The sequence below is a fragment of the Cololabis saira genome, chromosome 18 (assembly GCF_033807715.1).
Source record: "Cololabis saira isolate AMF1-May2022 chromosome 18, fColSai1.1, whole genome shotgun sequence".
Classification (NCBI taxonomy): Eukaryota; Metazoa; Chordata; class Actinopteri; order Beloniformes; family Belonidae; genus Cololabis; species Cololabis saira.
The window spans coordinates 1,698,024-1,712,925 of record NC_084604.1 but is presented as its reverse complement, the minus strand read 5'-3'; the positions used below and the strand labels follow the sequence as shown (position 1 = coordinate 1,712,925).

At 46.6% G+C, this 14,902-nt stretch overlaps 1 protein-coding gene across 1 annotated transcript in view; it reads right to left on the bottom strand.

The window, feature by feature from the left end:
- The window catches only part of LOC133464409 (laminin subunit alpha-4-like), a 106,939-nt gene extending 97,326 nt beyond the window's left edge, over positions 1 to 9,613 (bottom strand). The window contains exon 1 of the mRNA XM_061746358.1: positions 9,345 to 9,613. Within this exon, the coding sequence (XP_061602342.1) occupies positions 9,345 to 9,452 (108 nt within the window). The 5' untranslated portion in view covers positions 9,453 to 9,613. The remainder of the gene's footprint in view (positions 1 to 9,344) is intronic.
- Positions 9,614 to 14,902: the final 5,289 nt, after the last annotated feature.

The following is a 14,902-nucleotide window of genomic DNA, read 5'->3' as shown; positions in this document are numbered from 1 at the left end:
AAAATCTAAGCAAGTTAAAGGGACTTTACTGTACTTTAGGTCCGTTCCCCTTCTTTCAGGTTTCATGCCCTGCTTTTGGTCCGCAGGATATGTCTCACTGGGAACAATAAGAGCGCTGTGAGTTTCCTTCATTTGTTCCGTTTTTCCAATTGTGGATAAACAAACATTGAAGTTTTTTTAAGAAATGAATGTCACAATGCTGTTAATAAGAGAGATGTGAGAGCAGTGGACATTAGTAATAAGACTTTGTTTACGTTCATTTATAAGGAGTAAGTAACGTGACTACAGAAGTGTTCAGCACAATAACACAGCTGACCAAATCAATCATGAATGTCAGTCATTCCAAAGCTACAAAGACAGGATATTGACGTAAAGATAAAGGAGTACGATTAGCCCAACTTTTCTCTTTTTTTATTGATTTGGCCTAAACTGTGATCGACTCCTCTACTGAATCCCAATAATAGACCAAACACAATGTGGTTCAGCTGATGGCTCACAAGTTATCATTATTTATATCGTCTTAACACGTCCTTTAGACATTGCTGGAGGTAAAGGGAACCCATGGAGGTAATATCTGATTGGACTTCCTTCAAACCAGCTCTTTCAGAGGAGCTCAGACATAAACAGGAACTTCGATCCATTTTCATCTTTTCATAGCTTCTTCAGCTCAGACACATCTGGAGGATGTCCGGTGTGAACGGATCTCTTGTGGTCTTTCCACATCATCTCTGTAGGCTTCAGGTCTGGGATCTGACTGGACAGCTCCAGAAGGTGGACTTTCTTTTTCCGAAGTCTTTCTGTGGTGGACGTACTTTCCATGTTTGGGGTCACTGTCCTGCTGCCTCGGCTAAGCTTCCACTAAGCTTCGGCGGCTGGACAGACACCTTCATATTGTCCTTTGGGTTATTTAAGTGCCTTTTTGAATTCCTTTCCCCTTCAGTGATGGCAAGTAAACCTTCCCCGTAGCCCAGAAAGACAACAATTACCGTGTTATGGGGAGGGTTTGAATCAAATTTTGACATCATGACGATGCTCAGAAATGGAAAGGAAGACGTGCAGAGTCTCCTCCAGCTGTGAGGACGCTCTGTAATGTGAACTATTTCAGTGATCTTCCCATGACAGATGGGAACAAAGCCCACATTCAGCTGGATATTTAGCCCCTCTGTTCTTTAACTGAAGCTGCTTTCTCCAGCGTTTCTGTCAAATTCTGCTTTGGCATTTTGGCTACTGACGAGTGAGATTTCTGCGTGCCGGCTGTAGGTTTTAGGAGGAACCTTGAGGTTGCATCTCTGAGATCCGGAGCTGGTTTGATCCTGGTCTGTAAGTAAAACCAGAGTGGAATGCAAATCTCATAAGCCACATTTAAACAGAAACAGACGGAGGAGCATCTACCACCAGTCATGTTCATTGTCAACAGGCACAATGACATGAGTGGGTATAAAAGGGCAAATTACAGAGGAATAACCTGTCACTAAATCAGTATTGGACACCGCTGATCTTCGCGTACCTTAAGCTGGGCATACACTGTGCGATATTTTAAATAGTTTGATTCAGCCCCATCTCACACTGCACGATTAGATCGCTGAGTTCAAAAGTTCACAGCCCACGATTTATGGTCTCACACTGTACGACCCGATACTCTGATGCTCCGTCTGCTCACACCATACTTTCATAATCCTCATGTCGGACTTCTGTTACTGGAACTGGAGGCCGGTTCTGGGGCAGGGGTGGGCTGTGTCCACCCAAACGTGCGTCCTACCCACCCAATCAAAGGTTATGGGGATCCTTTATTTTTTTATAATTTTATTTTTTATATATATAAAAAAAATATCACAGAATATCTGTATCGTTTCTGATTGGGTGGGCACTGCGCATCATTTTTAGACAATGAAAACAATGAACGCATACCGCAAAAGTTGTGTCTCGGCGGAGGGACCCGGCGTCCCAGCAAAATGAACACAGAGAAGTTCAGAACAGCACAGAGAGCACACACTGAAGGCTGATTTATGGTTCCCTACACCGTAGGCTCTGCGCAATTTGCAATTTTAGCAATTTGTGCCATTCTGTGTGGCGATAAATGAAAAAAGATTAGACAACGCCGTGATTGGACAAGGAATTGGCTGGGCAGACGTGGGAAATGCAGTCTTTTTTTTCTGCTATTAAAACAAGATTTGTAATGTGAATTTGCAACACTACAAATAATATTTTTGGACGTGACATCAGAGATTGCGCATGCTCTCTGTGAAAAGATGAGGCCAATCGGGTCGTAGCTGCTTCAACTGTGTGATTCCTTCACGAGGAGCGACCAGGATTTCAAACACGTTTGATTTTCTTGCGAGCTCACGATTTCGTGATCGGGAGCTCGTCGTGAGGTGTTAATCTCTCATTGTGAGGTGTTAATCTCTCGTCACGAGGTGTTAATCTCTCGTCGTGAGATGTTAATCTCTCGTTGTGAGGTGTTAATCTCTCGTCGTGAGGTGTTTGTTAATCTCTCGTCGTGAGGTGTTAATCTTTCGTCGTTACGTTTACTGCATGAGGCAACGACCAACGATTGGGTTGAAATCCGGCCCGATCCAAAAAATAGTCGCACGACTGGAAAATCGTCTCAAAACGAGCTGATAATCGCACAGTGTCTGCCCGGCTTTATGGTAAAATGGTAAATGGCTTATACTTATATAGCGCTTTCCAGCTGTACTCCTACAGCCCCAAAGCGCTTTACACTGTAGACCAGGGGTAGGCAACCCTGGTCCTCGAGTGCCACTGTCCTGCATGTCTTAGATGCTACCCTGCTTCAGCACACCGTGATAAAAGTACCTGTGTCATCAACAGAATTGTGCAGCCCTGGATGACAAGCTGATGACAATGATTAATTAGAATCAGGTGTGTTAAAGCAGGGTAGCATCTAAGACATGCAGGACAGTGGCACTCGAGGACCAGGGTTGCCTACCCCTGCTGTAGACATTCACCCACACACGCACACATCCACACACTGGTTGTCGGCGGAGCTGCCATACAACGGTGGCAGCACTGAAAAAACAGATTCTGTAATGGGAACCACTGCATGGGCTCAGGAACCCAGTGTTTCTCAACTTCGTCTTCCCTGCATCTCCCCTGCGTTAACACACCAGATTCAAGTGCATGGCTCACAACCGCACTGATGCAGACTCTGGTGAGGAACTGGTGCTCACTGATTCATCTGAATCAGGTGTGTTTGAGCTGAGAAACATCTAAAACATGCAGGACAGCAGCCCTCAAAGACCGGAACTGAGAAACACGGATCTAAGAACATAGTTGTCGAGCTCTATCACGCACAGATGAAGCCATATGTGAAAATGATCCAAAGGCAGAGCTCTTCTCTGGGCCAGGGGCCATGTAACATGCACTGAGACGCAATGGAAAATGATGATCACGCTCAGTTAGAAATCCTGCATCAGTGATGGTATGGAGGTCCGTTAGTGTGAATGGAACGGGCAGCTGGCACATCTGGAAAGCAACCATCAGTGCTGAAAGACCCAAACAGGTTTTACACCGACATCTGCTCCCATACACACATCTCAAGGAAGAACTTGTACATTTCAGACAATGCTGGACCACAAACTGTATCCATGACAACAGCATGGCTTCACAGAAAAGGCCAGTTGGTGAGCTGGTCTGCCGGCAGTCCAGACCTTTGACCAGCTGAAGACATTTGGAGCATCATGAGAGGTGCACTCCTAATGTATAAGGCACAAGCATCTCCTTCCATCCTGTACCAGAGTCTGTTCCAGCTAGAGACACTGCCATATATAATAGAACCAAAACTAGGATCAATACTAAAGAAAGATGCATATAATAGAACCAAAACTAGGATCAATACTAAAGAAAGATGCATATCGGTTGCAGGAGTTAAAATATGGAACAGCCTAAATAATGAATTAAAAAACTGTATCAATAAATACATTTAAAACAATGTATAAATCCAATATAATCGAAAGATACAGAACGTTAGTGTGATATAAAAATATATATATACATATATATATATATATAAATATATATATATATATATATATATATATATATATATATATATATATATATATATATATATATACCAGTATATATATATATATATATATATATATATATATATATATATATATATATATATATATATATATATATATATATATTATGCTACATACTATATGAAACGATTACAATATTAAGAATAATTGTTGTTGTAATAATAATATTTATATACCAAAAAATTTAATGATTGGTCTTTGGTTTCCTTTAGTTTTCACTCTTCTAGAGATTGTTTTTGATTATTTACTTTCTCTGTTAGTTGTTTTTCTGAGATCCGTCTTCTGTTTGTTTTTTACTGGATTTTTCTGTCATATTTACATTTGTCTTCCTTCTAGTTTTGCATGTGTGTTTACTTTACTGTTTTGTTGTTGTAGATTGTTTGTTCTGGTTGTATTAGTACAGTAGTAGTACTTGTTGTATTAGTACAGTAGTAGTACTTGTTGTATTAGTACAGTAGTAGTACTTGTTGTATTAGTACAGTAGTAGTACTTAGGTAGTAGGACCGCCTCCTCCGTGACGCAGCCCTGCGCGGGCTGCCGGTCCACCTCCAGGACCGCCTCCTCCTTGACGCCCTGCTCTGGCCGCAGGTCCGGCCCCGTCTCCGCGGGACCCGCCGTCGCGGGCGGCTGCGCCTCCGCAGCCGCCTCCCCCGCCAACTCCGCCTCCGCCTCCGTCCCAGGAGCCGTCGCCTGGCGGCCCGCAGCTTCTGCCTCCCGGCCGGTCGGCTGCGGCGCCGCCATCGCTGCCGCGGTGAACCTCAGACGGGGTGCAGGGAAGGGTCGCTCCGCGGGTCCCGCCGCCTCGGGAGCCGTCGCTTGGCGGCCCGCAGCTTCTGCCTCCCGGCCTGTTAGCTGCGGCGCCGCCAGCCCCTCCCGCGCTGCTGGCGCAGGGCTGGGTCTCCCCGCCGCCACGAGCGCCTCCATCGCGGCCAGCTGCCGCTCGCCCTGGTCGCGGAACACGGCCGTCATGCCCGCCATGGCCTGGGCGAGCGCGTCCAGGGCCCGCTCCATGCCTCTCTCGTCCACCCCTCGTCCGCCCTGCCAGATGTGGCAGGGCGAGTGCCACGGGGGCCCGACCGAAGGACGGAGAGACACGGAGTTTCGTGCAGACCCTTTATTTCAGTTTCACCTCACCACACACAGTGCAGAAGCACCTCACGCCAGCAGCTCCTCCAACATTCCGCTGCTGTCCAGCTCCCTTATAAGGCAGGCAGGGTGGAGAGCGCATCACTCAGGTTGATGGGACACAGGTGCGCGTGTCCCATCCGCCTCTCCACCCTGCCACAATAATATATAACAAATAATAGCAGTGACCAAAACACCTGCAGAAATACTGCAGGAATGACATAGCAGCAGTTAAATGCAGCCTTCTGTAAGCTTTAAATATTAAATATTTAAAAAAATCTTAACAAGAATATTTGTCTTATTTCTAGTTAAAATGTCTCATTTTAGTAAAAAAAATCTCATTACACTTAAAACAAGACTCATCACTGGAAAAAACAAGTTTTCATCTGTTTCAAGTAGATTTTCAGTTAAAATAAGTAGCAAAGGGCCGCTCGGTGGCGCAGTGGGTTAAGCAGCGGGCCATATACTGAGGCTACAGTCCTCCTCCTGCAGCGGTTGCGGGTTCGAATCCAGCCCGCGCACCTTTGCTGCGTGTCTTCCCCGTTCTCTCTCTGTACCCCTTTCCAGTCTGCATCTCCAATAAAGGGCCACTAGAGCCCAAAATAACCTTTTAAAAAAAAAATAAGTAGAAAAATCTGCCAGTGGAACAAGATTTTTTTGCTTGTAATAAGAAGATAAATCTTGTCCTACTGGCAGATTTTCCTACTTATTTCAAGTGAAAATTGACTTGAAACAGGTGAAAATGGTCAAATAAGTTATTTTTCTGGTGTTAATTTTTCTGGTGATGACTCTAAATGTTGAAATAGCAGTAAAACCACATTCATTGATGAAATGACATAAGGGATGGAAAGGAGGGATGGCAGTTTTACAGGGGGGATGATTTGGACCGTTTTTATTTCAGGGGGGGATGATTTGGACCGTTTTTATTTAAGGGGGGGATGCCACCCCCCCTCATCCCCCTCATCCCCCTCATCCCCCCTCAACTTCAGTACTGGTTATAGTTTCTGTAAAAGTTGGAAGCCTTTACACCTGATTCATCTGTAAAACATGATGATAACTTTTGACTGTAGTAGTTCCTGCAGTTCAAATGTGTACATCTGGTCAGTTTGTTGAGTTCTCCCACGAAGGGGAATTAATGTGGAATAAATATTAAACTTCATGGGTGAATCTCATTTCCGTCTTGCCTCAAGAGTTGAGTTCGCTGCTGGCTTCTAATTATGTTGAAGAAGGGTTTCAGAAACTGGACTTAGTCACGCTAACTTCACTGAATATCTCCAGGAAAGAGCAGATCCAGGGTCATGAGAATGTCATCCTGCCTTTGCGAGATAGTCTGGAAACTGGGGCCAAGTTTCCTCTCCGGGGAGCTTCAGGTCAAGAAACCAAGAAAACAAAAATATACTGAAAATAAATGATAAAGAAGTCCTTAAAAGTCTTAAAAAAAACTGTGGAGTAACAATCCAGAGCTACAGGAGGCCAAGAGTTGAAATGAAGACAAGAAGAAGAAGAAAGCCGTAAGGGTAAAGTTATATGAAGTGGTCTTCACGGAGCGTTAGCCTTGATTCAGCAGCCCTGAAGTTCGGCCGATGCATTAACCCTTGTGCTGTCTTCGGGTCAAGGAAGGAGGAAGGGAAGAAGGGAGGAAAGAAGGAAGGAAGGGAGAAAATAAGGAAGGAAGAAAAGAAGGAAGGAAGGAAAGAAGGAAGGGAGAAAAGAAGGAAGGAAGGGAGAAAAGAAGGAAGGAATGGAGAAAAGAAGGAAGGAAGGAAAGAAGGGAGGAAATAAGGAAGGAAGGGGAAAAGAAGGAAGCCGTACCAGCTGAAGACGACGCTGATACCAAGCTCATACGTGCTACTTCAGCTTTGTAGATTACGTTGAGGCATGGATCCCAAAGTCAATTATTTGTTCAAAGTTTGTAGGATTTCCAAAGAGTAATAAATCCTGCTTGGTTGAACGTGCCTTTGATAATTCTTTCGCCCCTTTACCAGGTTGGACGACTGATTTGGACCACTCTGGGCCCGCGACTATGCTATAAGCTTGGAAGAGGGTAAACCGATATAGAGAAGATCCACATGCAGCAGTAATGAGGGCTTGTATTGATCTTATTTCCTAACAGTACAACGGAGTATTAGGGGCAAACTAAGACAAAAAAACGTGGAAATTACGAGAATAAAGTCATAATGTTGCGAGAATAAAGTCGTAATAGAATACCGGCCCAGCCCTAACAGTTTCCTCCCTTTTTTGAAATGTCCACATTGCAATATTGCAAGTCGCCCTGTTGTCATCCTTTTTGGTAAAATATAACCAAACTTTCGAGCCTTTATGCCGTTTGTCCCTATGTTTTCCTGCTGGGCGCGAATGCGCACATTGCGTAACTACGCAACGTGCGTGGTGACGTCATACGCGCCCACTGGAATCGATAAGGGAATCGTTTTCAAAAAAGGCAAACGATTCCAAGGAATTGAAACACTGGGAACCGGTTCTCAACAAGAACTGATTCTCGATTCCCATCCCTAGTAATAGTAAACTTAATCAATGTACAAGTCAGTGTTCTCCACACAGGATGGGGAACGTATCTGCAGCCCCGAGGATGTGGACGTCACCTCTGAGTTGGAGCTCGGAGGCTGCGATGAAGACCAAGCAGCCTTGATAAAACAGCTATACAGTCTTAGGTTGGTACTGTGGCTTATCTGCAGGAGTCCTATAATGTTGTTGGCGTTACCTCCTCCGCACGCTACAATTATGGCACAGTTTTTTCTGTGGCATCGGGTATCGACCCAATGTGGTACTGGTTTCCACTGCTTGGTACCCATCTCCGGTCTGGAACCCCTATCCGCTTCTTCCTCTTTGTTTTTCCCATGTCTTCCCACCGCACGGCAGTCCATGGCAGACGCCTCCGAGCCCAGGGATGCTGACGCGTCCTCTGGAGAAGATTAACTCAAGGCTTCTGTCTCTGTATTTTCTGAATGTAACTGGGTTGTCGGGCTTGAAAAATGTTTCCATTATAATCCAGTAAAGATCTGGAGGCTGATGCACACCTAAAAAAAAAATCTCTGCTTGAGAAAGGTCCTGTGGACCCAAACATTGTTTCTTTGCTTTATTAAAGTCTTTTGCAAGTGACTTGACAGTGTGCGGGAGACCCCTTTTTTCCTTTGTTCACTCCATTATAATCCAAACACTCAATCAGCTGTTGCTGAGTGACGCAGTGCCGTGTGAGAGACCAGAAATCACTGGGCTCCAGCTTAGGTTTGCATCATTTCCTTTGATTCACTGAAATTCATTCAGATTCCTCAAACCTTTTAATGATAGGAGAAATGTGCACGTTCTATCCAATCTTTCTATAGTTTGATATATTTTCAGAATTTTCTCACACAGTTGGATGACAAGGTGTAGATCCTCAAAAACTCTGCCGTGCTGCTTTTATACCAGATCAACATTAGATTCACCCATTGAAATCAATTCTTTGAAATAACAATATAAACATTTTACTAGCCTTAAGTTACTCCACTACCAACTTCTTTGGAATGCAAACGAATGGATGCATATTTATAAAACTGAAGTGTCTTGGGGACCTGTATCCCCGCCTCTCCATGAGCTGGGATACAGTAGGCCCCGGCAGACCCCCCCGACCCTGCAAAGGATTAAACGGGTATAGAAAATGGATGGATGGATGAACTGTCTTGGGTTCCTGCTGTAATGGTACAGAAGTCAAACCAAATGTACGACTGAGCCAGCGGAGGTGGAACCAATTTCCCTTCGGGGGTCATTAAAGTTTCTTTTTTAAGAGCCCGGCTTGTGTGAAAGTAGTTTTTAAAGTAGTGCTCTTGCTGCTTATTGTTTCTAGGCCTGGACTGTTGCTCAAAGATGGGCAGCTGGTTTCCATTAGAGCGCTGTAGGGAGGGGCGGTGGGGACATGACAGTAACTGAGAGTTTATCTGAGCTCCAGCCTCGGAGCAGCCCAACACAAACACACACAGTCATTGTGAGGGTAGACAGTCACACGCACACGTCCTTTACAGTCCAACCCGTGACCAGCAGCCGCACTTTACTCATCACACGTACAGCTGGGAGACAAAGTCAAGAGCCCAGGGCCCGGTAAGGAAGCACGGACGCCACAGCGGGCGGGAGGAAAAGGGAAGAACCAGGTCCTCTTACCTTGAACAGAGTGAGCTGCTGCTCTCCCGGCCTGGAGGCAGACGCTGGACCAGTCACTCCTGAGAGGATGCACAGAAGGCTGAGGCAGGACAGAGATTTAGCAGCCATATTTGTGTTTGCCCTGCGATCCCCCGTCTCCGGCTCCGTCGGCGTCCTGTAGGCAGCTCCTCTTGCTCTACTTCACCCTTCAGCTGCAACTTTCCCTCTGCTCCAGACGTCCAGATGCAGCGCTGCCCCCTCGTCCCGGCTCAAGCCCAGTCCTGTCTCACTGACTTGCAATGGACTTCCTCCCTTTCTCTCCCCCTCCCTCCCTGCTCTGATTCTTCTCCCCTTGTGGGCTTGTCTCTCCCCTGAGCCCGTTTCCTAAATCACACACAGATGGGAAGGCTGGAAAGTGAGCACAGCGAGTTGAGAGGAAGCCCGGCCGCGGAAGGCTCCTTTCACACTTTTTACTGGCTCGTCTCCTTCGCAGGATGGTGAACCCCTTTCACCTTGAGGTAGACGGGCAGCAGGCGCCCCTCCCTCTGCTCCCCCCTCGTTCCCGTCCCCGCGGTGCGGCCGCGGTGGGCCGAGGGGCCGAAGCCTCAACACTCAGCACTCGGCAGGCAGAGAGGCGACAGCTGCTGCCGTATCCTGGCCCGTATCCTGGCCCGGCTCCACCTCAGCGCCCTAGACATGAGCCGGCTGTTTGTTTACTGAGGTCGGGCCGTCAAAAGCTGCTGAATTCACAGGGACCGTGTGAGGCCGTGAACAGGAAGAGGCCGAGAGTGACACTTCCAACACAGAGGGGGCATTGTCAGGAACAAAAGAAAAAGCAGACTTCCCAGAGACGGAGGCGGCTGGATGATACATGTTCTGAAACGCTGGAGTCTCGCAGCAGCTCCAAACACGGCCGGGCCGAGCAGCTGCTGGAGCCGCCGGAGCTTCTGCGTCTCAAGTGACCAATAAACAGGACGTCACATTCCAGGGGCCTCATGTACAAAGAGTGCGGCGCACAAAAAACATGTGTACCCCACTTTCTACGCTCACGGTCGGATGTTCAAAAAGTGATTTGAACGTGGAAAGTTGCGGTCTTTCACGCACAAATCATGTCTGGCGTACGCACTTTTCTGAGGTTTTGTCCGTTGACGACACTCACTGGCAATTCAAGATTCAAGATTCAAAACAACTTTATTAATCCCTTGAAGGGCAATTTGATTTGGCAGCTCGCGCCCAAACACACACATAACAAACACATAACACATTCAATAGAAACACAGAGAGAAAGTTGGCAGCTGTGTGCAGAAATCTGCAATTTGTTGCATTAAAAAAGTGCTGATATAAATAAACTAATGAAAAAACAGTCTATACAAACACTGGATGATATCATTCCTAGAAGGTACACAGTACCTAAATACACATTCCAAACAAATTAATAAGGATACATTTAAATTTAATAGCCGAACAGCAGAGGGGATAAAATACTTGAAAAGCGATTACCCTTAAACAGGTTGGGCATAACGACGTCCTGAAGGAGCAGAGAAACATTATTTTCCTAAAACATGCCCAGAAGTCCCAGAATACTCTGAGTCTTCCTCAAAACCTGTTGTTCCCATAGGGAGCCCAGGTCTCTCTGGACCAGGTCCAGGTCCAGGTCCAGGTCCAGGTCCAGGCCCAGGTCCCCTGGTCCTGGTCCTGTTGTTCCCATAGGGAGCCCAGGTCTCTCTGGACCAGGTCCAGGCCCAGGTCCCCTGGTCCTGGTCCTGGTCCTGTTGTTCCCATAGGGAGCCCAGGTCTCTCTGGACCAGGTCCAGGCCCAGGTCCAGGTCCCCTGGTCCTGTTGTTCCCATAGGGAGCCCAGGTCTCTCTGGACCAGGTCCAGGTCCAGGTCCAGGTCCCCTGGTCCTGGACCTGTTGTTCCCATAGGGAGCCCAGGTCTCTCTGGACCAGGTCCAGGTCCAGGCCCAGGTCCCCTGGTCCTGGTCCTGTTGTTCCCATAGGGAGCCCAGGTCTCTCTGGACCAGGTCCAGGTCCAGGTCCAGGTCCCCTGGTCCTGGTCCTGTTGTTCCCATAGGGAGCCCAGGTCTCTCTGCTTGAGTCCAATAACCTTGGAACAGATTTTCACCACACTGTTAAGATGTTTCTGTCCCTGAGTGACAGGTTGTTGAACCAATAAAAGAAGAAGTTAAAAGGCTTTCAATGAAGGACTGATAAAAACGACAGAGAATCACTGGACTCACAGAAAAAGAATTCAGCATACGCAGGAGATGAATCCTCTGCTGTCCACGTTTGACCAGTCCTTCAGTGTTGAAATCAAATGTAAGCTGGTTGTCGAACACAGTGCCCGGATATTTGTAGGAGCTGACAATTTCAATCTTCTCTCCATCTATGACACTCTCAGTGAAGGCCTGCTTGTTACGTCTAAAATCTACCAACATTTCTTTAGTTCTGGATGCATTCAATTCTAAAAAGTTGTTGTTACACCAGTATACAAATGCAGGGAGAGCCACACCATGGTTACCATGGTTACCATGGTTATGTTGGGCACTCTGAAGGAGAGACAACAGCACAGTATCATCGAGTATATGAGGAAACATGATGTCAATAAGTTCACGACCACATGAAGGACACGACAGTCCCCACATCACCAGATAAGTTACACAAGAGTGGAGCTGCAACAATCTCACAATCAACCACATGATCTGAACAAACAACTAAAGGAGCTCAACGATGGAACCTGCAAATCCTGATGGAGCTTTGGCTCCGTTAGAGGAACCTGCTGATGATCAGATCACACCGACCTGCTGGTCCAGGACTAAGACTGGACCATCAGCTGGTTTAGTCTGGATCTGCTGGTCCAGGACTAAGACTGGACCATCAGCTGGTTTAGTCTGGACCTGCTGGTCCAGGACTAAGACTGGACCATCAGCTGGTTTAGTCTGGACCTGCTGGTCCAGGACTGAGACTGGACCATCAGCTGGTTTAGTCTGGATCTGCTGGTCCAGGACTAAGACTGGACCATCAGCTGGTTTAGTCTGGACCTGCTGGTCCAGGACTAAGACTGGACCATCAGCTGGTTTAGTCTGGACCTGCTGGTCCAGGACTAAGACTGGACCATCAGCTGGTTTAGTCTGGACCTGCTGGTCCAGGACTAAGACTGGACCATCAGTGGTTTAGTCTGGACCTGCTGGTCCAGGACTAAGACTGGACCATCAGCTGGTTTAGTCTGGATCTGCTGGTCCAGGACTAAGACTGGACCATGAGCTGGTTTAGTCTGGATCTGCTGGTCCAGGACTAAGACTGGACCATCAGCTGGTTTAGTCTGGACCTGCTGGTCCAGGACTAAGACTGGACCATCAGCTGGTTTAGTCTGGACCTGCTGGTCCAGGACTAAGACTGGACCATCAGCTGGTTTAGTCTGGACCTGCTGGTCCAGGACTAAGACTGGACCATCAGCTGGTTTAGTCTGGACCTGCTGGTCCAGGACTAAGACTGGACCATCAGTGGTTTAGTCTGGACCTGCTGGTCCAGGACTAAGACTGGACCATCAGCTGGTTTAGTCTGGATCTGCTGGTCCAGGACTAAGACTGGACCATCAGCTGGTTTAGTCTGGATCTGCTGGTCCAGGACTAAGACTGGACCATGAGCTGGTTTAGTCTGGATCTGCTGGTCCAGGACTAAGACTGGACCATCAGCTGGTTTAGTCTGGACCTGCTGGTCCAGGACTAAGACTGGACCATCAACTGGTTTAGTCTGGACCTGCTGGTCCAGGACTAAGACTGGACCATCAGCTGGTTTAGTCTGGACCTGCTGGTCCAGGACTAAGACTGGACCATCAGCTGGTTTAGTCTGGACCTGCTGGTCCAGGACTAAGACTGGACCATCAGCTGGTTTAGTCTGGACCTGCTGGTCCAGGACTAAGACTGGACCATCAGCTGGTTTAGGTACTAAGAGGATCTTCTGGATCTCTGTCATTAACCCTTGTACTGTCTTTGGGTCAAAATGACCTAATTCTCCTGTTCCTTCTTTCCTCCTGCTCTCTCCTTCCTTCTTCCCTTCCTCTATTCTCCCTTCCTCTTTCCTTCCTTCCTTCCTTCCTTCCTTCCTTCCTTCCTTCCTTCCTTCCTTCCTTCCTTCCTTCCTTCCTTCCTTCCTTCCTTCCTTCCTTCCTTCCTTCCTTCCTTCCTTCCTTCCTTCCTTCCTTCCTTCCTTCTTTCCTCCCTTCTTCTCTTCCTCCTTCCTTGACCTGAAGACAGCACCAGGGTGAACTGGACCAGCTGTTCCGGTTCAGACCAACGTGATCTTTCAGCTGGAGTTGCTACAGGTCGGACATCTCTGTCACCATGACGACCGTATGGGTACTGGAGTGATTAAAGCCAGATCCTAAAACATCCCATAACTGTGTCTGGACAGAACAACATTAAAACACAATTGGCAGCGAAAAACCGGTTCTGTAAAGTTGTCTTTTTTAAATCCTAGACCGGTCTCTCCTCCTGCGGCTTCAACACTCTGAGTTACAGAAACTTTGTTCTTTATTTCTCACGTTTGCACCTCCATAATCCTGTTGGCACAACTTTTCTTTCTGTAGCGAAGGAATCAGATTGTGATGCTTTATGTTTTAAATATAAGTTTATATTGTTGACATTGTTATACTTATGAGAGAGGTGATCGTGGACATCCACAATGTGTAAGACTCATGACACGTGTACATTGGTCTTAATCCGTTAGTATATAATACGCGTGACAGTAAAACAGAACGAGGAGCCGTTTTTCATCCACCAACTTAAGTTCTGGTGTCGGTTCTTAAAATACAAACAAGAAAAGCAGAGTGTAATGATGCACTAACACTGCCCATAAACATTCACAAACCCGTACGATCATAATAAAACCGCAACTCTTCAGGCAACGCAACACAAAGCAAAGAACAACAATACCCATAATGCAATGCATCTTAAATCGGAAGAAATGCCCCAAATAAATTATTTTTCCAGCCTCAACTTCTGACAGGACTGTCTCCAACTCAAGGTTTTTTTAATTCGTTTTACATGTTTTGCAAGTTCCTTGTTAAGATGAGCGGTTTTTAATGGATATATCTATTGAGGAGACAGGGCGGAGGGTTGTGCTCAATTCCACGTTGATTGTGATGTTCAAAGAAACCTGCGTGGATTTGACCGTACGCACAGTTTTGAGAATCAGAATTTTTTTTTGCGTATGCAAGAATTCCACGCACGGATTCACATTCAAATCCATGCCCTCTTTGTACCGTAGGCCCCTGGTCTGTGTGGAGGAGATGTCTTCCACCACACAGACAAAACACTGTCAAAACACTGTCAACATTCACAATCATATCCAAGCCCAGATCAGAAGCAGCTGAGCCGCTGCAGGACAAACCCAGCCAGTCTTACTGTGGACTTTACTTCTCTGCAGGCAGTAGGAACCCAGTATTCCTCAAGTGCCTCTCTCCATCTCCATTTACTTGGTTTTTTTTTAATATCTTTATTGATTTTTCATTCACACCCAGAATATTATAATGAAGGACATTTCACATCTGTTCCTGACTTAATAGTTTTAACCCCCCC